The 24,823-nt window shown below is 38.3% G+C and overlaps 1 protein-coding gene across 1 annotated transcript in view; it reads left to right on the plus strand.

The window, feature by feature from the left end:
* The window catches only part of CNTN4 (contactin 4), a 959,269-nt gene that overhangs the window by 694,214 nt on the left and 240,232 nt on the right, over nt 1-24,823 (plus strand). Inside the window, exon 7 of the mRNA XM_060022925.1 lies at nt 20,070-20,165. Coding sequence (XP_059878908.1) covers nt 20,070-20,165 — 96 coding nt within the window. The remainder of the gene's footprint in view (nt 1-20,069; nt 20,166-24,823) is intronic.

The raw sequence follows: 24,823 nt of genomic DNA on the forward strand, positions 1-24,823 counted from the left end.
TTATGTTTCAGCTTCTTTCTTTAAGACTTATCAGAAGAAATGTTAATTGCTTAAGTCCTTATATAAGACAGTGTGTTCTTTAAAGTTGTCTGGAAGAGATTAAATGAAGGAGGGCAAATACCTTTGTATTTATTTTTAGCTTCATCCTATTCTATTGCTATACCCCCAAAGTGTTCGTCCTTAAGTTAAGAGTTCAGACCATTCCATAAGTTGAGTTAACTTTCCAAAATCCTGATAACTATCATGTTGCTCACGACATCACCCCTACTGCACACTCAAATTCCTGCTCTATCCATTGTTGTTTCTAAGAATGTTTCTCAAATTGGTGAACTCCGGTTCTACAGGATGTTAATAGAGGCACTTCCAAAGTGTACAGACTCAAATAAATTTAGGAAATAATCGATTTAATAAAGTTAAGCAAATCCCTTTACTGTGGATTTTTTCTGCACCGTGAACGGTGAATCTCTAAGAGATCAATATAATTTTTTACCTTTTGCAGCTAACCACAAAACATTTTTAAACCATCTCTATTTTATTAGATTACTCTGTGGGAAACAGAATACGATTCCACGGTGGTAACAATGTCTACACTATGACCCTTACCTACCTTTCTAGCATCATTCCTCTTATTTTTGTGCAGACACTTGACTGTCATTCCATGACCATACTACATATATTTAATGCCTCTTGATCTTTATGCAAGCTGTCCTTTACCCCGTCATTCTCTTTCTTTTTTTTTTCTCCTCTTGAAATCTTAATTTTTTTCTAGGTCAAAACTGAATGTTATATACCGTGCTGTTATATTTTTTTCCTGAAAGAAAAATAATTTGCTTTCTCCTTTGTGATCCCATAGCACTTTGTTTACACATCTGCTAAAGCTCTTGTCATTGTCTGTTGTTTTTTGCGGTACGCGGGCCTCTCACTGCTGTGGCCTCTCCCGTTGCGGAGCACAGTCTCCGGATGCACGGGCTCAGTGGCCATGGCTCACGGGCCCAGCTGCTCCGCGGCCCGTGGGATCCTCCCGAACCAGGGCACGAACCCGTGTCCCCTGCATCGGCAGGCGGACTCTCAACCACTGCGCCACCAGGGAAGCCCCTCATTGTCTGTTTTGAACCAGGTAATTGTCCACATTTCCTTACAAGATGAGGGACTCTTTAGGGGTAGTGGCTTTATCTTAATTTATCTTTACATCTTTCATTTCTTAGCACTCGACCCAGGAGGTAATAGGCAGTCATTCTGGTTGAACAGAATTGAGTTGAATAACCACAAAACCATAAGTCAAACCATGTCACTCTTCTCAGACACCTGCTGTGGCTTCCACTTTTTCTCAGAATAGGAGCCAAGGACCTTCCAGGGGTCCCTACACGGTCGCCCCCGTATATCCATGACTCCATCTCCCAGCTGCTCCCTCTCTTACTCATTACACTCCAGCCAGGCTGGCTTCCTGATGTCCCTAAAACATGCTTAGTATCCTTACTTTCAGAGCCTTTTCTTCTACCTGGAATGGTTTCCCCTAAATAACTACCTGATTAAATCCCTCAACTCCTTTAAATATCAGAATTGGAGCTCTTTGTTCTAATGTCCTCATCTTGCTCAGACCCACCCTGAGCGCATTATAAATTACAGATCTCTCCATCCTCCCAGTTCTCCCAGTCCCTCTTACCCTGTTCTGGTTTTCTGTTTTCTTTTTCCCACTGCTTCACTACTTTCTAACCCACTACGTAATTTAAATTTTATCATGTTTATTATCATCCAGCCTCACCTGGCTAGATGTAGGTTCCACAAGCGCAGGGATATCTGTCTGATTTCTTCATTGCTGTGTCCCAAGCCCCTCGAGCAGGGATTGGCCTATATTAGGCACTGCATTAACATATGTTAAAAGAATAGAGCAAATGAACATGATTTTCATCCTGTTTTCTAGTACAGCAAGTGTGTGCTGTTGGTCACAGTATGTTCATATGGAACTTAGTAAGATCAGGGTAGTTTCTGTTAGCTTTCGTTATTGAAAATTTGTTCTCTCCACTTCAACTCTCTCAAGCTGTGAAGGTAGTAAAACATTACACCAATTAAAATATTCCAGTTAACAGTAATCGGGAAGAGCAATATTAATAACACAGCTGAACCAGATTGTTGAATCTTCATAGCCTAACATATCACTCTAGACACAGTGTGTTAGTTTCATCAGATCGTTTTTGTTCCCTCTGAAGAATTTTGGTAAAATAATGAAGTCTTCTTGGGGGGAGGAAAATAGAGCATTCAAAAAAAGTGGGTCCCTATTTGAAAATACCAGGTTTCTACTCTTTAATCCAACGCAACACTGCCTTTATCATCATCATAGTTAAGTGCAATATTTCATGGCGTGGCCACTCCATCAGAACACTGAGATAAGTTTTTGGAGCCTAACAAATGTGATATGTCATTCTTGCCCTCAAGGAGCTTGCAGTCTCCACTGAAAGTGTTTTGAATTCTAGTCTCAGATCATTTACTAAGTTTTTCCAGCTTTACTGAGATGTAACTGACGTACGATATCATGTAAGTTTAAAGTGTACAACATGTTGATATGATCCACTTATATATTGCAAAATGTTTGCCACCATATGGTTCGCTAATACCTCTGTCACATCACTCATATCGCATAATTACATTTCTTTTTGTGGTGAGAACATTTAAGATCTGTCTTAAAAACTTTTAAGAGTATGATATAGTAATGTTAACTATAATCACCATGCTCTACATTAGATCCTCAGAACTTAGTCATCTTATAACTGGAAATTTGTATCCTTTGACCAGCATCTATCTCCCCATTTCTCCCACCTCCCAGTCCCTGGTAAACCCCATTCTACTGTCTGTTTCTATGAATTTGGCTTTCTTAGATTCCACATATCAGTGATATTATACACAATTTGTCTTTCTCTGCCTGACCTATTTCACTTAGCATGATGCTCCAAGGTCCATCCACTTTGTCACAAATGTCAGGATTTCCTTTTTTCTCATAAATTGGATAATATTCTATTTTATATAAATATAATATACATATACATGTATATATGTATATGTCTCACATCTTCTTTATCCATGCAGCTGTTGAAAGATACTTAAGAAATGAACGTAGGACCTGAAAGAAATACCTGCACTTCCATGTTCACTGCTGCATTTGGTACAGTAGCCAATATCTGGAAACGACTGTATCATTTCCTTATTAGAGGTTTACCTTTGAGCAACTCTATTAACTTTTCTGAATTTCAAATGTCTTCTTCTATACAGTACAGTTAATACTTAATGCTGTCTCCTCCTACTTTAGAGAGATGCTTTAATGATCAAATGAGTTATTATAAGTAAAAATGTTGTTTTTTGTTTACTTGTTAAAAATAATTACTATACAAATTTATAGAGACGGAAGGTAGAATGGCAGTTGCCAGAAGCTGGTGGGAGGAGGAAGAGGAGGTTATTGTTTAATGGGTAGAGTTTCAGCTTAACAAGATGAAAAGAGCTCTGGAGAGAGACGGCAATGGTGGTTGCACAATACTATGAATGTATTTAGTACCACTGGACTGTATACTTAAAAATATTTAAGAAGGGAAGTTTTATGTTACATATATTTTACCATGATAAAAAAATTAGAAGAAAAAATATGCATATCCCAAGCATCCTATGTTAAAGGACTATATTCATTTGCATATATGAGTTCAGGTGCCTTTCAGAATTAACGTGGTCCCAAATTCAAGAAAGCTCAACAAAAATAAAGCATTTTTTTAGAGTGCTATAAAAATATAAGGAAAGATCATCATTGGTCCTGTTGCTGCTACTTTTATTATTACTACAACATCTAATAGTTTTACTGTTATGATTGTCATCATTGCTAAATTATTTCTATCATCGTCGTCGTCGTCGTCTTCTTCATAATTATTATATTACCTGAAACATGGCCTAAGAGCATAAAATGTCTGGTATCACCCATGTCTAAACTCTGTGTAAGATACTAAGTATTTAACTATTACATTTATCGAGTACCTACGAAGTATCCAGCCTGCAGTCATTCATGGTCATTCATTGACAGGTGCAGAGCAGTAAAATACTGAGTCACCCTACACACCCTTTTCCTTCTGAGGTTGAACAAGATGACTCTTTGCCTTCTTGGTTCAGCTCTCATACTATAAACAGTGTTCTTTTTTTTTTTTTTTTAAACGTCTTTATTGGAATATAATTGCTTTACAATGGTGTGTTAGTTTCTGCTTTATAACAAAGTGAATCAGCTATACATATACATATATCCCCATCTCTCTTCCCTCTTCCCTCTCCCTCCCTCCCACCCTCCCTATCCCACCCCTCTGGGTGGTCACAAAGCACCCAGCTGATCTCCCTGTGCTATGCGGCTGCTTCCCACTAGGTATCGATTTTACATTTGGTAGTGTATATAAGTCCATGCCACTCTCTCACTTTGTCCCAGCTTACCCTTCCCCCTCCCCATATCCTCAAGTCCGTTCTCTAGTAAGTCTGTGTCTTTATTCCCGTCTTGCCCCTAGGTTCTTCATGACCATTTTTTTTTTTTTTTTTAGATTCCATATATATGTGTTAGCATTTGTTTGTCTCTTTTTGACTTACTTCACTCTGTATGACAGACTCTAGGTCCATCCACTTCACTACAAGTAGCTCAATTTTGTTTCTTTTTATGGCTGAGAAATATTCCATTGTATACATGTGCCACATCTTCTTTATCCATTCATCTGTCAGTGGACACTTAGGTTGCTTCCATTTCCTGGCTATTGTAAATAGTGCTGCAATGAACATTGTGGTACATGACTCTTTTTGAATTATGGTTTTCTCAGGGTATATGCCCAGCAGTGGGATTGCTGGGTCGTATGGTAGTTCTATTTTTAGTTTCTTAAGGAACCTCCATACTGTTCTCCATCGTGCCTGTATCAATTTACACTCCGACCAACAGTGCAAGAGGGTTCCCTTTTCTCCACACCCTCTTCAGCATTTATTGTTTGTAGATTTTTTGATGATAGCCATTCCGACTGGTGTGAGGTGATACCTCATTGTAGTTTTGATTTGCATTTCTCTAATGATTAATGATGTTGAGCATCCTTTCATGTGTTTGTTGGCCATCTGTATATCTTCTTTGGAGAAATGTCTATTTAGGTCTTCTGCCCATTTTTGGATTGGGTTGTTTGTTTTTTTGATATTGAGCTGCATGAACTGCTTGTAAATTTTGGAGATTAATCCTTTGTCAGTTGCTTCGTTTGCAAATATTTTCTCCCATTCTGAGGGTTGTCTTTTCATCTTGTTTATGGTTTCCTTTGCTGTGCAAAAGCTTTTGAGTTTTATGAGGTCCTATTTGTTTATTTTTATTTCCATGTCTTTAGGAGGTGGGTCAAAAAGGATCTTCCTGTGATTTATGTCAAAGAGTGTTCTTCCTATGTTTTCCTCTAAGAGTTTTATAGTGTCTGGTCTTACATTTAGGTCTCTAATCCATTTTGAGTTTATTATTTTGTATGGTGTTAGGGAGCATTCTAATTTCATTGTTTTACATGTAGCTGTCCAGTTTTCCCAGCACCACTTATTGAAGAGGCTGTCTTTTCTCCACTGTATATTCTTGCCTCCTTTATGAAAAATAAGGTGACCTTATGTGCATGGGTTTATCTCTGGGCTTTCTATCCTGTTCCATTGATCTATATTTCTGTGTTTGTGCGAGTACCATGCTGTCTTGATTACTGGAGCTTTGTAGTATAGTCTGAATCAGGGAGCCTGATTCCTGCACCTCCGTTTTTCTTTCTCAAGATTGCTTTGGCTATTCGGGGTCTTTTGTGTTTCCATACAAATTGTACAATTTTTTGCTCTAGTTCTGTGAAAAATGCCATTGGTAGTTTGATAGGGATTGCATTGAATCTGTAGATTGCTTTGGGTAGTATAGTCATGTTCACAATGTTGATTCTTCCAATCCAAGAACATGGTAGGGCTTCCCTGGTGGCGCAGTGGTTGAGAGTCCACCTGCCGATGCAGGGGACGCGGGTTCATGCCCCGGTCTGGGAGGATCCCACATGCCGCGGAGCGGCTGAGCTCGTGAGCCATGGCCGCTGAGCCTGCACGTCCGGAGCCTGTGCTCCGCAATGGGAGAGGCCATAACAGTGAGAGGCCCGTGTACCACAAAAAAAAAAAAAAAGAACATGGTATATCTCTCCATCTGTTTGTATCATCTTTCATTTCTTTCATCAGTGTCTTACAGTTTTCTGCATACAGGTCTTTTGTTCCTGTAGGTAGGTTTATTCCTAGCTATTTTATTCTTTTTGTTGCAGTGGTAAATGGGAGTGTTTCCTTAACTTCTCTTTCAGATTTTTCATCATTAGTGTATAGGAATGCAAGAGATTTCTGTGCATGAATTAAACAATGTTCTTTTTGCAGTCTTTTTAGTGCCTTTTTTTTTTTTGCATTTTTATGCTCTTTGTTGGTAATTTTGCTGTTTAAAATAGCCCAAAGTGTAGTACTTTAGTACTGTCTAGTGTTCCTAAGCTAGAGAAGGCCGTGCTGTGCCTTACAGAGAAAATACTTGTGTTAGGTAAGCTTTATTCAGGCATAAGTTACAGTGCTGTTGGCATTGAGTTAATGTTAGTGAATCAACATTATATACTTAAAAGGTGTATTTAAATATAAACACACATAATACAAGGTTATGTGTTGATTGGTGGAGGAAAATGTTATGAGCAGAGACTCACAGAAACCTAACCCTGTAATTCCCTTCAGAACAACAGTACAGTTTTCACTAAATAAGTGTTTGCAGCAATTTTATAGGACATAATTCCATCAGTGCTGAGAACTGCCTGTTGATACCTGATAGTGTTGTGCTGTGATTGAGTACAAGAACTTAAATGAGAATAACAAAACTTTAATCTTTTTAGAAAACAAAATAGCAGAGAATATCCTTATGACTTCGGGATAAGGAAGAGAATCTTAGGTAAGAAACTAAGAATGTTAGCCTTAAAGCAAAGATTGATGCACTCAGAAGACTTCCATTCATCAAAAAATACTAGAAAGAGAGTGGGGAAGAAAGTCATATACGAGGAGAAGATAATTATAAAAATATAACTGACAAACAGAAGATCCTAAATATGTAAAGAACATCAATGAATTAGTAAGAATAAATGCAAGTCCACTAGATGACTAGGTAAAAGACATGAACTGGCATTTTAAGAATGATATAATGTGGGTGGCCCATAAACATGCAAAAAAAACAGCTTTATTAGTAACTGAAGAAATGCAAATTAGAAATCATGGACTGCCATTTATATACCAGATTGACAAAAATTCAAAATAAAGAAAAACATCAGATTATCTGGAATCAGACAAGCCTGGGTTAGAATGCTGGCATTATTATTTACTATCAGTGTGAACCTGAACAAATGATTTCACTTTCTTTGCCTCCATTTCCTCATAGATAAAAGGGAATAAATGGTACCTATTTCATGGTATTGTTGAGAAGATTAAATGAGTTAATACCTGAAAAGTGCTTAAAATAGTACCTGGTACATAGTAAGCACTCAATAAATCTTAGCTGTCATTACTATTATTATTACTGCAACCCAGAGCCACCCCTGAATTAGTACCAAACTTCCAACTGAGCAAGAAGGTTGTGAGCATTGCATCATCACTTAAGTCCCAGGATGCCTCAGCAGTGATCTGTAATACCTTCACTAGATCACCCAACTACACACATGCACACATTTAAAAGTGGGTCTGTCACTTGCTGTGCTGTGTAGCATCCTTATACACAGATGTAGGCTTCGTCTACAATGTTTAGAGAAGTCTGTGGAAATCCAAGTGCCACAGTGAGGTTGTAAAGTTGCTGTAGAGTGTCTTGTGACAGTGGGGATTGTGCTGCAATATTCTCAAAACTCTAGCCTTAAAGTTGTGAGGCAGAGATGTCGAGCTGGAAAATGACCTCAGGAGTGATGTTGTGAAGATGGAAAGATGGCACGTCAGTGCTCTGAAGATATGACTAGAGCTGCATATGAGCTTGTCTCCTGTGAAAACCAGTAGTCTCAATGGTTGACAGAGTCTAGGTTTGATGGGTTTGAGCGACTGACCTGCACATACTTGATGCTACTATTCTCATAAGAATCCAGTCACACCTTGAGTAGGAGTGAGGCAGTGCCCTGTGCCGTCTGTGTGCTTTGATCTGTAGGAGAGAAAGTGGGGAGAATGAGCAGGGCTGAGAGAGAGATGGAGAGGAAACAGGTCCTGGGTACTGACTTAAATTAAAACCCATATCCAAGATCCATATACTTGGGTCCATCATTTGTGCAGCTGAAATGCTGACTGGATGAATCACCCCAGCAAAAAGTACTTCTTATCAACTCCCATAGTGCTTTCTCTCTACAGCACTACAGCATTGACTACTTCCTTTGTACCTTGCAGTAGAGTTCTTTATGTGCCTATCTGATCGAAATTGGAAACCTCTTGAGGTCAGGCATCATGTTCGACTTACCCTAATATTCTCCACAGCATCCACCACACATGGTACCATAAATTATATTGATGGAGAGAAGGGAAGAAGGGAGGGGGGCAAGGGAGGGAGTTCAGATTGAAGAAAGGATGCTGTTATGGACTGAATGTTTGCGTCTCCCCCAAAATTCATATGTTGAAATTCTAACCGTCACCCCCTGGCAAAGTGCTTTTATAAAGAGGTGGAGCCTTTGGGAGGTAATTAGGTCATGAGGGTGGCGCCCTCTTGAATGGGTCAGTTCTCTTATGAGAAGAGACACGAAGAGTTTCCTTCTCTCTTCGCTTTCTACCATGTGAGGACACAGTGAGAAGACGGCCATCTGCAAACCTATAAGCAATTCCTCACTAGACACAAGGTCTTCCAGCACCTTCATCTTGGACTTCTCAGTCTTAAGAACTGTGAGAAATACCTGTCTGTTGTATAAGACACCCCATCTATGGCATATGTGTTATAGCAGCCCGAACAGACTAAGACAGACAGTAAGATCTTCCCACCTCTGGAATTCTCTAGCTTTGTAGGATTTCTGAGGCAGAAAACAGTACCTGTATCTAAAGGAGAGCATAAGTTATCACAATACTGGTTTGGTAATTGTCTTCCCTTAGGAAATCAGTGTATATTTTAGTATGCCTGCTCAGTTGTTTCTCCCACTTTCTCAGTTACCAAGAAGTTAGCACTCTTTGAAACTTTTAGATGGAAGATGAAAATACTTATTTATTAGTTTGCTCAGGTGTTACCTGAACTAAGGAGACTTCAACTTCAGTTATAAATAAGAAAGTACAAGGCTAAATCAGGACGGCTGTGTCGCTTGACACTACTTTTTGCCCTTCTCTGCAGCCTCCGTGGGGGCCAGGAGCTGAGTCGGCAGAGGGAGAGTGATTTATTTCTCCACGTTTGGAAGTGGGATGGAAAGTAGCAAGATCCTACTTTTATATTATCTTCCTCTTTTATAGTTTTTATGCCAGTTCCCAATCCTGTTTCCCTAACTTATTTTTTATAGCACTTGTCACCCTCAAAGATGCTATGCATGATTGATTTATTTTGTTTATGGTCCTTTCACCCACTTAACCTTCTTTAAGGGGAGAGATCTGTTTTGTTTTATTTTTCAATGGTGTAACCCCAGTGCCTAAAACAGTGGCTGGCATATGATAGGTGCCCATTGGAGGCCTGTTGTAGGTATTGAATGAATCTGTATTGATTCTCAGGGTGTATTTAAAAGCAAGGTGCTTGAGTGATGACATTTCCAAAAACTGGCAGTGTTACCCCAGTGCAGCATTATCTCTGATTTCTCTCTGTGAAGGGAACGGTGAAACAGCCCCCATAGCAAAGTCTAAATAGATGATGAATAAACACATGGCTTGCATGTATATTTGATGATGGTTTTATTTTCAAAACTGTAATTAAATGAGATAAAAATATATGGTTGGAGTTGCCGAAGCAACTTAAATTCAACATAAATAACAGCTGCTCTTCATCTGGGGATTTCATCCATATACAGCATTTTTTATGCCCTTAAAAAATTTTAACCAGTATACAGCTAATTCAGCATCCAGTGTCCCAAGAAATGTTTTATACTCAGAGAAGGGGAAGGAAAAGAGAAAAGAAATAGCCCTCTGTGAGCCCGTGGTTAAACAAACCTGTTACTTCCAAAAGCTTTGATTTCCCCCAAGTAGCTGTATTGGCAGAACATGTCCAATTTCTTAGGAGCAATGAATTTAAGCGTGACTGGCATTTTTCGTTATGAGTCATCAATCCCTATTTTATTAGTTCAGAAATCCACAACTGAGTACATAGTGAGGAGTCTTCTACTTGCTTTTAAAGCAAAACTTCTGCAGAGCGTTAGTGTCAGGAAATACTAGTAAAGTTTGCCTCTCCCTTTAATTAACCATCAGAGTAATTTCCTCCCAAGCTGCTTGGGGAAAATGCCTACTTTTATGGATAGAATTAAGAGCCAGTTTAACTATACGAACATCTACCTAATTTTATTTATAATCAAGGAGTGAGAAATTGCCCCTCTTCCTTCAGAGATTGTATCCACTGCCATTAAGTGTTAGGCAAATTCAGTAGCCATCTCGTTACTCAGGCTTGTACCCCTGAAAGCTTAACAAAAGAAAAGAAATGGACTGAAAAAGTCAGATATGAAGCAATTTCTCTTCACTTTAAAGCAAGGTTTTTCATGACCAATCGTTTGGCTGGTAGAGTTGTGGTCTTTGGGTTTTTATCATGATCTGTGGCCCATATATCTCCATCCAGTAATACATCCCCAAAGTTTTTTCCTGTAGATTAGCAGCTTTACAATGTCCTCTTGATGCAGTGCCTTTTCAGCATTTCTTCAGGGAATATTTATTCTAATGTTACTTGAATACATCTGACTTGCCCACTAGGGTTGCCCGTTTCTTAGGAAGACCTGGGCAAGGAATTACAACTTTCTAATTTTAATTTTCAGAGGGGAGAAAAAAAAGCCTATGAAGTAAAAGTTCAAAATGAAGATTCACATTTCTTTCCATCAAAACTGTAATGACCATAAGTCTATCAAGTTGTACAACTCTTACACTAGGTGAAGAACAGATAATTGTAGGATATTTCCCTGACTAGCTGATAACAGCCCTGATTACAAAGAGCAGCAAGCCTATGCAATTTGCATGATGTCCTTTCATGTTTTCTTCATCTCAAGTGTTCCCTGGGGCAGGTGTCAGTGGGTGAGAGAGTGTTTCTTTTGCCAAGCAATGCGTTTGTGTCATATGCGGCTTGCATTCCAATCTTAGTGTGCCTCTAAGCTTTCATTTTAAATTTCATTTTAAGGCACCGTAGGTGGTTCGGTGCAGTTGATTAAAGACCTTTTCTTAAAGTTATCTTTTAGAGCATCCCTGGTCATTGAGCACACAAAGGTCCATCGTAGCCAAGATGCTGGAAGACAGTGTGTCATATGGACAAATATTACAAGAAGGTTCACCCTACTCCAGCAAGTCTCCTGACCACCACCTCAGTGTGTGAAGCAGGAAAGGGAATAGTGCTCAGCAAATAGTAACTAAGCACATCATATGTGTTAGACATGTTTTGGGCACTGTGCTATATATAGCCTGATAAAGACTGAAAAGATTCCTGCCTCTATTGAGCCTTCATTTTGGGGTGGGGCGGGGGGGAAGGAACAGTAAACCAAATATCATATAAATGAACAAAGTAGTCGCAGATGTTGGTGATGATCTCTGTGAAAGACATAATAAAGAGGTGATGTGGTAGAGAGTAACCGGAGCTGCGTGGTGGCTACTTCAGATTAAAAACTCAGCGAAGGCTACTCTGAGGAGGTGACATTTGAATTGAATCCCAAAGAATGAGCGTGATAAGCTAAAAGATGGGTAAAGAGCATTCCAAGCAAAGAGAACAGCAAGTTCAAAGGTCCTGAAACAGGATTAGCCTTAAGGTGTTTGAAGAACAGAAAGCAAAACATGGTTGTTACAGTATAAATAAGTAAGGCGGAACCTAACAGGCGATGAGACTGGGGACCTGGGCAAGGATCAGATCCCTAAGGGCTATTGTAAAGCTCAGCAAAGAGTCCATATTTTGTTCTAAAATTTTCTAGGCCAAATGGTTTTCTGAAACTTTTGTTTCTCTTTGTGTTATGTAAGTATGAAACCAAAGATAGAGAATGCAGATGCCTAACCATTAACACTCCTGAGTTAGGATGGTATGCAAAAGGAGATGTGCTCCTGTAGAGAAAATTGCTGGTAATAATAGCTTGTGTTTTAGGGCACCTGTCTCCAAAGGAGAACAACAGTAGTTATGATGCCAGATTGTACTAATCACAGTAACCTCATGAGTCTGGTAGGTGCACACTTTTATGGAACACGCAGGGAAACTCAAACATCTGAATCTGGGTTGTTCTTTGGCTTCTTAAATAGCATGAAGGTCTAGGTAAAATAGAGTATGTCAAAGCAACGAGGAAAGAAAAAATCTGAAATCAGAAATAAAAATAGCTATCAGGAAAGTCGTACACTTACAGGGAAAAGGGCAGCAAAGCAGCCTTTATTTTCTTGTAAAGTCAAGAAAATAATAGCAGAGGGGTAAAAAATTATGAGTCTCAAATAGTCAACCAGAATATCAACATGTGTTGTTTCATTCCTGGTATCTAATTCAGTATAGAATAGAGGCTAAATACATGGACTTGTGGGTCAAAGAAGAGCTGGGGTCTAATCCACACTCTTCCTTATACTAGGACTGTGATCTCGGATATGGATTTTTTTTAATTTCTATAAAGTGGAATCAGTAATAATACTTACATCATAGAGTTGTTGTGAGGATTTAATGAATGAATGCATGGAAAGTGAGAAATTGTGTTCTTTACATAAGTTAGTTGAAACTGGCCTTACATTTCTCCCAAAGAGTTAATATTTACAAAAGTGATTAAATTTCAAAATCAGCCCACAGAAGCCTCCTTAACAGGTAGCATTCATTATGCTCTTTTCGGGTCTTTCCTAGGTTTTGTTACTGGAAAGAAAAAGTGATGTAGAAATGTGGTGCAGGAAGAGAAAGAGGAGAGTAACCTCTTGCTAAATGCAGAATTGCTGACCCCAGAGAAATTTGTCTTTGGCAATCTGCACACACCTTTCTCACCCTATATGTATTTTTTCTTTTTCCTTTTCAGCTCTTCTACAAAAAAATAAGGTAAAGAATTTTGAGTGAGAATCTAGTATTGTTTATAGATAGTTTTGTTGGTACATAACTCTTTCAGTAAGAAACACCTGTGAAGAAAATCAAATTTAAGAGTATTTTTAAGTCATTATTCCTTTCTTGAGCTTTCTCAGCCCTACGTTGCCTTCCTTATTACTCCATAGATTACATTTTCTTTGTTTCTTTTTTGGCTAATCAAAACTCACATTCAAAGAATCCATACTGCTCTTATTTATTTAAGAGGAAACAATCTCTTTGAATTAATTAATTCTTCACTGTAAGTGACTCATAGCAAGGTAATGCATTTGCAGCCATATGTGGGTTTAAAATGGCATTTCTATAATTCCAAAGTAATCCCTAAATTATAGACTTTCATCTGATATGACTAAATAGGTTGAGGAAAAATTCAGACAGAGGGAAAACATTGTGAGGGTCAGAATCAGCACCTGGGAGAGCTCCCATGAGTTCTTCCTTTTTCCCTTTGAAACAAGTGCTCTAAGGATTTTCGTAGGGATGTCGATAGCAGTAGCATTAGGCTATGAAAGAAGAAGGTCATAAACAATTTCTATAACTGAGTCATTTGTAAAGTGTGTGTACATTAATTTAGGAATACTGATAAGGTCCTTTGTTATCTATACAAAGATCTCCAGGAAAGAGATTGGCTTTTCTTTTCAAAGTCAAACCACTACCTAGAATCAGATTTTGATCCCTTACTTTAAACTGCCAACAAATTGGGATATTTAATGTCAGATCTTGAGCATATCCATAGGTTTTTGATTGTTTTGTTTTACTTAGTTGTTGGAGAGATAAAATGGCTGACACCAATACTTGGAGGAAAAGAGGAACTCAAAAATTATTTGCTGAAGGTTGGCTAAACAAATGGAAAAATTAATGACATAGGAAAAGCAAGATACTGACAAACATATAATGTATATATATATTTTTTTCCAGTTCCATTTATATTCATTCTATTTTCATCTGGTATACAGTGTAAACTCCTCAAATTTTAAGTGCAACAAGTAAATTTATATAATCAGTAAATAATATGTTTCGTCTTTTATTTCTTTGTTAAAATAACAATATTTTGTATCCTTTATAAAGATACACAAACATCAGTTTTTACTGTTTTATGAAAATGATATTTCCCACCTTAACATTAAAAAGTAATACCTGCTCAGAATATACCATCGTAGGAATTTCTTAAGGAAAATTACCTGAATTCAGTATATGGGAGTGTTTCTTAATTTTAAGTCACCTGAAGAGTACACTCCATGCACTGCAAAGGATAAGGTATCTGGCTTACTTTAGCACCAGTCTAGACTTGAAAACACAGTTAAGACCAGCAAAAGAAGAGGTGTTTTAAGTCTTAGCAGCTTATTTTGCCACAGTGGGATTGACCTGACTACTCTACTGTTACTTTATCTGGTGGAAGTTTGGAATCACTAGCTTTGCCCCAGTGAGTTACTTTCTGTAGACTTTCCTGTGGTGCTCAGAAATGATAATGATAGCGCTAGCATCTACAGACTACTGACTTTGGGCCAGTCATTGTGTTAAGTGCTTTATATTCATGATCTTAATCTCTAAAGAGCCGTATGAGATAGGAATTATTTTCCTGATATTAGAAATGAAGAAACTGAAGTTCAAGGAGAGTACTCACCCACATCGTACAGCTAAAGAGTGAGAGTACCGAGTTTGTGCTCAGGTCCTTCTGACTGCAGAGCCAGTGTGCTAAACCATTAAGTAATTCTTCCTCTTGCTGTATACACTCTCACAGGAAAAACCCATCAGCCATGCCAGTCTCCCTAATGGTTTCTTCTTTCTTGTGTGGAAAGAATGTCAAAAATGTGACTTTGCAACTCATAAGGTTTTTGTAAAGTTAGACTTATTGTCATTCTGAGTCCCTAGAATCCAAGAAGCCATGCAAATCCACAGATGTACACACTCAAGGAGCAAATGGCAGAGTCAAGACATAATTTTAGATATGCTGCATGATAACTGGTTTTTAAAGTCATACCCCCCAAATACCTCTTTTTAAAATAAATAGTGCAGTCATCATTATGGAAATTATATTCATAACAAATACATCACTTGACCATTTTTCCAAGCTGATATTGATTTTTTCATTGATTGCTTCTTGAAGGAAGCAGTAACAAAGGCAACTGTCACTGACAATTTCTTGTTCTAAAGTCACCCTGTGAGAATTGATAGAATCCAGGTCTACCCAAGTCAGGAAAAAAGTGAATAGGTATTTTTTTAACTTGTAGTAAATAATACATGCGTTAAAAATATGTGCATTACTTGCATGGTTTACTGTATCATTTTTCCTCTTTCCTCTTCTCCTGCCCCTCTGTGGATTCTTGACAAAGCGTGATGTATGTTACTATGTCATTAACCTTTCCTGGCCATTTTAAAGCTGAATTTCTTATGCTCTTCTGCGCTGGCTCCACCCTGTGGATGGCTTTAACTCTTCCTGTTCATAAGTGTGATGGGCAGTCCCTTAATGATGGCCAAAATAGTTACTCTTTCTTATTTACTGTTATTACTTCTCAAAAAATATCTTGGACCCTCGATTTTGTTTTCGTTCAACCCATCCAGGTATTTTTTATAGACTACCTCATCCCCAGCTCTAAACATTTAATAACTTTCCAGACAGTAAATATCTGGGGATTTTTCCCCCTCACTCTCTGATTTACTCTGTGGGCTGAATTCCAAATGTTTTCATATATTAAGGCTTTTATTATTTATCTCATGTTGCAGCTTTAAGACCTTTGTACACTTTTACTTCTCAAGGAATTTAGCTGCTAAAGCACGTCCTCTAAGCTCTCAATGAGCTACACTTTCCAAGTACTATAATAGTGTATTTTTTAAAACCTCATGTAAAAATAAAGTGCTAATATTATATTCTACAGAAGAACAAAGGACAGTTGTTTTCACAGAAAAACATGACAGGAAAACACATCTGCCACAAAACTGCATTTTTTAGCCCATGATTTCTGGAAAGATTTATATAAAATGCTGATAAATGAAGTCAACACCAAAATGTATGGTCACTCATTTTTTTTAAAAGTCTACAAGTCACTTTTCAATGAACCATACAGAAAGCTGCAAAAAATGTTTTTGAGAAACTACAGTACATGGATATTAATTCCTTGTCATAAGAGTACATCATTTATTCAGGTACCTTTAGTAACTATCATTTATCCAACTACCTTTAGTAACTAGCTGCACGGAGCTAAAGGGAATACTACCCAAGTGTCATGGTTCAGCTACCTCCCTGACAATGCAGCAATCCTGCTTTTTAATACGGTGGTTTCTGATCGTTTTCTTCTTGTTCCACTCCATCCTTTGCACCTGATGTTTAAAATCCCCCCATCAAGTGATCACCCGCAAGGAAAAGCAAAGGAATAGAAAATTTGGAATGAAATGTACCGACTCATCGCATTGTGCATTGAAATGTGGACTTTCTTACATATTCACTGAAGAGCATAAAATTCATTCAAACAAACTTTTTTTTTTGGTCCCTAGGATGTGAAGTAACTAGCTTGAATGCCCTTTTTCACTGGCTTCACTAAGTCAGTGGGGAAATGATAGATTCTGGTACTTGATAGTGGTGGGTTTGGAGAGAAGCAGATGAGTTTGTATTCTTCTGGCCACTTTCTCAGTTTGTGAAGAAGGTTCTGAAATTCAGTAACATCACCTTAAAATTGGGAATTAAAACTATAATGGAATTAAATGAGATCTGTGTGAAAATTTGTTAGCACATGGTATGAACTCATTACATTTTGCAAGTAGATCCAATTATTGCTATGAGTGCTACGGTCATGATGACATAACATTATCTATAACGTATTCTAACTTGGAATGCCTCTTGCTACTGATTATTACCTAGTACCAAGTCTTTGGAGATAAAATGACCCTAAATAAGAGAATATATATGTGAGAATATTTCTGGGAAAGGCCTGGCCATGCCCAAGTTTCAAAAAAATACCCATTCACACACACATAGTTCTTTAATTTGGAAAATTATCATGCTGCTAGCAGTTAGGATCTGAATGGATAATTACATCTGAAAAGACCAATAATGGACATGCAATCTTTTCTTAAACATGTGCATAAATATGGTGACCTTTGACTAGCCTCTTCACCTCTCTCTAGAGTTCATTTGCTATTCAAAACCCTTTCTTAAATGGAATAATAGGGGTATGATTTGCCACTGGACTACATTATTCCTCAGTGAAAGAACATATAGTAAGCACCAAACTTGTAGCAGGAAAGGCTTTGTGCTTCTTAAATATTACCTCATTTAATCTTTTCCCATCATTTTTTCAAAATAAATTACATTTAATTACATCTCATGTTATTTATGGGAAAATTAAACCTTGCATAATACATGGCAGAGATGATTTTCAAACTCAGATCTGCCCAAATGCAATATTTCCATTCAGTATGTAGGTAGGGTTTACCGTCTGGAATCTATTTCACTTAACTGCTAAGAATCTTATCGAAATATTATCTCAAATACCAGATTAATGCAATTTTCTAACTGTCCAAAACAAATCCTGTGGAACTGCATGGACTCATAAGCTATAGGGAAATAAACAGGAATGCAGTTTTTAAAACTCAGTAAGGACAAGTTAAAAAAAATCATTGCATATATTTCTCATTTTCTTTCCCATTTCCTAATGCTCTTTCTCTAGTCAGAATCAAGGTGGATTTTGCCTGGATAAGACTTGATCTCAATTACCTATCAGTTCTTAATTTTTCATGCCACTCTGGAGGTTGGATGAGGTGTCTCTGCCAAAACTTAGATGACTTATTTTAAGAACCTGTATGCAGAAGCGACAATTTAGAGTGATTCAGTATCATTTTTAGGGATAATGGTTTACAGTATTAATGCCATAATGAAGTTTTTTAAATCTCTAGTTTAATCATTTTCAAAGGCTTCTCAAACCATTTCCTTAAAGAGAAGAAAAAATCATGTCCTAGCCTCACCTGGTACTCATGGAATAAAAGGAATTTTATTACATCAGAAATGTAATGAAAGGAATTTTATTACATCAAAACTTAAATTGTAGTCATGTTTTGTTTTGCATAAGTACGTGCGGGTCCTCAAGGTGTCGCTCTGCACACCTCAACTTCAGCAGTCTTTGGATTCCCATGATTAGGCGTTACCTGTCAGTCCTGCCCACCAAACTCTTGAGTCCCTACAGGGCAGAAGCTTTCTTTTCATAATGTCTGTATCCCGAGCTGGCAGCCAAATTTGGATATGTTTAATTGATAAAAGCAATAATATATGAGCTTCAGATTTGCCTAATTCTAGAAGAAGCTGGTAATGAAGACATGTATGTGTATAGATTATTTCTTTAACATCTTTATTGGAGTATAATTGCTTTACAATGGTGTGTTAGTTTCTGCTTTATAATAATGTGAGTCAGCTATACATATACATATATCCCCATATCTCCTCCGTCTTGCATCTCCCTCCCACCCACCCTATCCCACCCCTCTAGGTGGTCACAAAGTACCAAGCTTATACACACTACCAAATGTAAAATAAACAGCTAGTGGGAGGCAGCCACATAGCACAGGGAGATCAGCTCGGTGTATAAATTATTTTTAACCCTGTGAACACTCCCTGAAACGCAGCCTGAGTGTGGAAACATTCCATTTTGTAACTGCAGCAATGCTGTCCAGGTTTATTTCCTAGCTGCATCACTCCCTGATGTTGTACCCTTTAACAAATGTTATAGTGCCACTCTTTTCTAGTCTGTAAAATGAGGATATTAATGGTACTTAACTCATATAATTGTTGTTAGGATCACTTGAAATAATCACCATAAAATACTTACCAAAATGGCCAAAATGGAGGAAATAGTCAATAAATGTTACTGAACTCTGATGTGCACAGCTACAGGGCTTGCAATCCTACAGAACATACTTGGCTTAGAATAATCCTCAAATCTGGTAACAGGTTATTACATCAAATGTTTCAGACAACAAAAAATGAAATGGCACTTAAAACAATCATTGCTGAGAGGATTTGCAGTTGGAAGGATGAAAGAAAAATCTTTTTGAACAATAATATGTCTGTCACTTTATTAGACATATTTCTTATATTAACTCATTGTTATTGGCAACTGTGTATTTACTGACTCCAACTGTGATCTTTGGGCTTGTAACGTCTTATCTTTCTAACCAGATTTGACTTCCTTGAGAAAGGGGAACTTTCTTCCAAACAGAACCTTGGACAGTACCTTATAAGTATTTAAAAATACACAGGAACTTTATAAAACAATTGTGTATGTATGTCTGTTTACACATTGTATGTAATGTGTGTGTGTGTGTAGACAGAGATAGTCGTATTCTAGGTACATATAGAGTAACAAACATAATTGCATATAATGGAACGGTTTGTGAAGTAAACAGTTGACTATCAAAACCCACGAATTTACATCCTGATAATGATATTCAGTTACAGATAGAGTTGGGGAGGTCACTTACTCCATCCAGACATGTGCTACCCAATAAAACTTTCTGCACTGATGTAAATGTTCTCTCTCTCTCTGCTGTCCAGTGTGGAAACCAGTAGCTACGTGTGCCTCTTGAGCACTTAAGATGCAGCTCGTGTGACTAAGGAACTGAATTCATACATTTTATTTGATTTTAACTGTTTTTTAACTTAAATAGGCACATGTAGCAAGTGGCTACCTTACAGTATAGATATAGAGTCATAGAGGATGAGACAATATCATGCAAGAAGACGGTAGAGTTGAATTTCCCTGATCCGGGTGGTGTAAAGGCCGTTTTACAGCAGAAGACTATCCTCTTTTGAAGTAGTATTAGTCTTCCATAATGTCTTAGGACTTTAAATTTTAAACTCCTTTTCCTTTATGTCTCCCAACAGATCTTGAGAACTTTAAAACAAGAACGAGAAGCACTGTGTCTGTCCGCCAAGGTCAGGGGATGGTACTGCTGTGCGGCCCACCAGCCCATGCTGGAGGTAACTCTGCACCGAAATGTGCACATGTCACCGACTGCTATTTTTCTTGCTGATTGTTCACCCTCTTGGCATCAGAAAGGGGGACAGTGTCATTCGTAGAGATTCCCAAAGTCCCTCTGTGTCGAGGAAGCATCGTCATTGCCTCCCATAATTAGGATAGGAAAATATCAGATGGTACCAATGTTCCATCCCCCTGCTGTCTACCTGGCTCAAGGGGAAAGATACCTGAGTCCATCAAAATCAGAATCCTGTTGCTTGGTAAAGCCACGTAGGTAAAACCGCCAGCACTTCTTCCAACTTGATCGTATTAAAAGATGGCCTTGCTTCACTTCATCTCATTGTTGGTCTGGGAAGGGATCAGACCCAGAACCAGAGTCCCTTGACCACAGAATCCAAGATGACTTTGTAAGGACTCATAATGACTAGATCAGTTAGGAATGCATTTGATTGCAAGTCCCTGAAAACCCAGCTAACACCGGCTTCGGTGGACTTGGGTTTGTGGTGTTCTCACACATAAGACTTCCAAAGGTATGTGGTATAAAGCTGGCACTGCTTTTGGGGGACATCTTCCAGGACCCAAGCCCTTTCTTTGATCCTTCTCTGAAGTCCTAAACATGGGGCATGGCTAAGGCACCAGTGCAGAAAGGTAGAAATGGGAAAAGGGCAGGGCAAATGTCAGAAGTCTCTTCATTTCGAGTTGCTTTTGTATTATGGAAGGTTTGCTTTGCCCAAGGACTTTTATGTACATTTCATTGATCACTCCAGTGGCAAAAGAGACACAAAAATCAAGTATTTTCTACAGATACACGATGGCCCTAAAAAATCATAATTTTGATAATAAGGGAGAATGCGGAGAGACGATGTGTAGGCAGGTTGCAGTGTCTGCAGAAAGGACTAATGATGACTGGAAGGTGACTCTGACTGCACATACAGAGTTCAGGAGTCTGGAGGTTTAGTAGTTAGTGATATTTATTAGGATTTCACTACAGTTTGTGCTGACAAGACTGATAAACTCCATTTGTGGTCACTCTGGCTAAAATTTAGTTTGATACCTGCTGTCCTTGTTATTACCTTAATTTTCCATTTGATGTGGAAAAAGAAGATATTTTACATGTGATGGAAAAAGAAGATATTTTAAACTGAGAATTTGAAAACACCATTTTATTTTTGTCCTGTCTTCAGAAGTTTTAACTTTTCCTTCTCACCTAATGCCCCGGCTAACGTTTTTAGCAGGAAATAACAATTAGTGAAACAGCTACATGGCTTGCATTTCAAGCACGGTGAATAGATAAGCAGGTGGAAGAGGCAGGCACCCCTCCAAGTCTGGATGGAGGGTATGGAATTGTTAGGGTTTCTGGTGTTTGAGACTGGCAGAGAATCCAGATTGGATTTCAGGAGTTTGTCTTCTGAGAAATGGGTTTATTCTTTAGGACTTAATTTTCTTGCCAAGTTAGTATCAGAAGCATTCAATTTGGAGTCCAGGACATGAATTCTGGTCCTGGCTCTATTTCAAATCATTATTTGATATTGGGCTACTATGTTCACGTTCTCTATCTCTACTTATCTCTAAACGAAGAGATTAAAAGAAATCTCTCAGATCCCTTTTAGTTCTATCATTACATAATAATTGCTGAATAAAAACTAAACATATTTATAAACTATATATGCATTATTGAAGTCCTGTCCTTTATATGAGGAGAGCAATTAACTGGACATCTATTTAGGTTAAAGTGATGTTCACTCACATTAACAGTTCTCTTCTTATTATGAAATTTGATCAAATAAGAAAGGAAGATTTTGCTAATTTCTTCTGAAGGCTACCTTCACAGCATTAATCTTTCATAACATGGCAGCAACTCTGAAAATTAATCTTACAGCATATTGAGAAAAAAATACCCCACTAATCCCTGGTACAATGATATCTTTGGGAAACGCAAAACACAAGAAGCACTGTTGTGCTGCTCCACAATGAATGAACCTGAATACTTCCCCTTCCCACTCAGAAATATATTAAAAATTTCTGTGGACATCTACTGAAATTTGCTTGTCTCTACTGCCAGCAGTCAGCAGCTCTGAAATCCAGTTCCTTGAGTTGTGCTGACATTCCTGACAGTCTTGATGGTGAAAGACAAGGAAATAAATATTCTCATTATGGGCTCTATTAGAAACTGTGAGCTCAGTGATACTGTAGGCAAGGCAGGCAAGGCAAGGAAATTTGAGAGAAAACAAGGTGGGTATTGAAGGTTATAAGAGAGCATCACAGACATCCATCAGTTTGGGGCAGCGGAGTCAATGATTATCTGATGAAATCTCCCCAGTTACTCAAAACCCTCCAATGCAAACTGTCCAGCAGTGATTCTGTCATTGCTTCTCCAGGCTGTGATCACCTTAAAGCTGGCAGCATCGCCAAGAGCCGCTGGACATACTGAGCGTTTTAAACCCAGCATATGGTATCCCAGTTTCTATTGTAACAGATCATGAAGAGGAAAGGAAATGAGTCAGCCTTTTATTGTATCAGTGGGATACTGGGTAATGGCATGAGATCCATTGTAAGGGATGCTGCATGTCCTATTTCAAAAGCTGTGCAGTGTCAGACCTTCTTAGGATAACATAGAAATGAGCAGCAATTAATCTACTTTGAAAAGCATTTCCATCAGCACGTAGTTCCAGTGCTCTACCAATCACCCTGCATAGCGTCTTTGTCATTTCTTGGTTAATAGGTACAAATTCAGATGTGATGTCGTCGCATAGATTGTACTATTAAATCTTTAACACAGACGCCAAAAAATGGAAATCACTATGGATGATGGGGCTCTGGTTGTCTATGATGCTTCTTTAGATTAGAAACAGAGTATTTTGAGATCTAGAATTTTCACTGTGCTTTCCATCAACTCCAGGGTCATTTGGCAGCAGGAATTTGTGATCTTCAACCACTCATTAAATAGGAACAGAAGTGAGGTACTTTGAGATTCTTCCTCCTAGCTTACTAAAACTGACAGCTCATTCACCAGTGAAATCCCCATGAACTGCTCACCAAGGGATATTTTTGTTTCCACCTTCCTTTTATATGTCACCCAGATCCTTGCTGCTCAAAATGTGGTCCTTGTACCTGAAGTATCTACCTCACCTGGAAGATTGTTAAAAAGGCAGAGTGTTGGATGCCACACAGGGCCTACTGTATCAGAATTCAAATTTTAACAGGATCTCCAAGTGATTCATGTGCACAGTAAAGTTTGAAAAGCCCTGAGCTTCACCTATGCTCCCTCCACACTCCGCACCTCTGGCCAGAGGTGTGCAGGAAGCAGAAGCATCACCAGGGCAGCATGTTAGAGCCACAGGTGCCTGGCCTCTGCCCACGGATATTCTGATTCCATAAACCCAGGGCAGCGTCCCCAAAACTGTTGTTTCAGTTGGCTGGAACAGATTGAGGCAGCGCCAGATTGAAGATACACCCACTTTGATCGCCTTCTACAAAACCAGCCCAGGTTCACCCTGCTGAGGTGGAGTACTTTGATTTCCACATCAAACCCAAGCAGAAGTGTTAAAAGTTTTTTATGTCCAATTCGTATTTAAAAGAATTCAAAATAAAAAATAATCACTTCAGGCTTTCCTATATATTTTTCATTGTCGTTAAGAGAGGTGAACAACTAAGAAAAGACTGGCTTTTTCTCAGGTATTCACATGAAGAAGTAGCATTTTACATTTGGACAGCTCTTACTACGTCGTTGTTAGAGAAAATATGCCTTCCTACAGTGTAAAAAAAGAAAGCCACATGATTCTGATTCTGAGATTATTTTCGTTGTTATGAGTTATAGAGAAACTAGCTATAATTGTCGTCGTTGGATGCTTTTACGCTAAACACATCCCCGTTAAACTTAGATCCCATTCGCACGGCACCAGACTCAGGGACCTTATAACAGCATCTGTAGAGTTCCTTATGGTGTTTATAATCTTTAGTTTACCTTATATTATCTTTGGATCCTTACAATAATCCTATAAGAAATAAGGACATGTGTTTCATAGATAAGAAAGTGAAAGCAAAGAGATTAAGTGAGGTCACACGTTAATCAGTGGCAGGTCTAGGAGTTACCTTTGCGTAGAATGTGCCCCATTTTTTTTTATAGTCAGGAGACAACCGTACAACTACTTTTTTGTACTCTGTATGCATTAGTTCTTTGGGTGCCATCCCATATCAATTCAGTCTGAATTTTTTTTTGAGATTGGTTCCTTTGACATCATTCATAGTTTTGAACGCACTCCAGGTGATTCGAATATGTAGCCAGGGTGGAAAACTTGTGTGTCTGCCCTGCAAAATCAAGTAGATCTTGTCCCAGCAGAAACCTTTCGATTTGCAAACATCTCCAGGGGCCCAGAAATGTGATTTGATCTAGACATATCATGAATATTATAGTCTTAAAAAAATCAATCACGCCCTCCCACAGCATGGTTATTTCAGCTGGATATTTGTCTTTGCTGTAGGACAGAGGTAACAGCATGGAACTAGGACACCCACATTCTAATCCTAGTGCTGCTGTTAACTTACTTGAGCCAATTATATAACTTCTCTGAGCCCTATTCTTTTTCTATCTCCCCACACGTACTCAGCTTCCGGCATCAAGATGTCACCTTCAGAATCCGGCTCACCAGTTTCTTAATTA

This window comes from Delphinus delphis, chromosome 10 (genome assembly GCF_949987515.2).
Source record: "Delphinus delphis chromosome 10, mDelDel1.2, whole genome shotgun sequence".
Classification (NCBI taxonomy): Eukaryota; Metazoa; Chordata; class Mammalia; order Artiodactyla; family Delphinidae; genus Delphinus; species Delphinus delphis.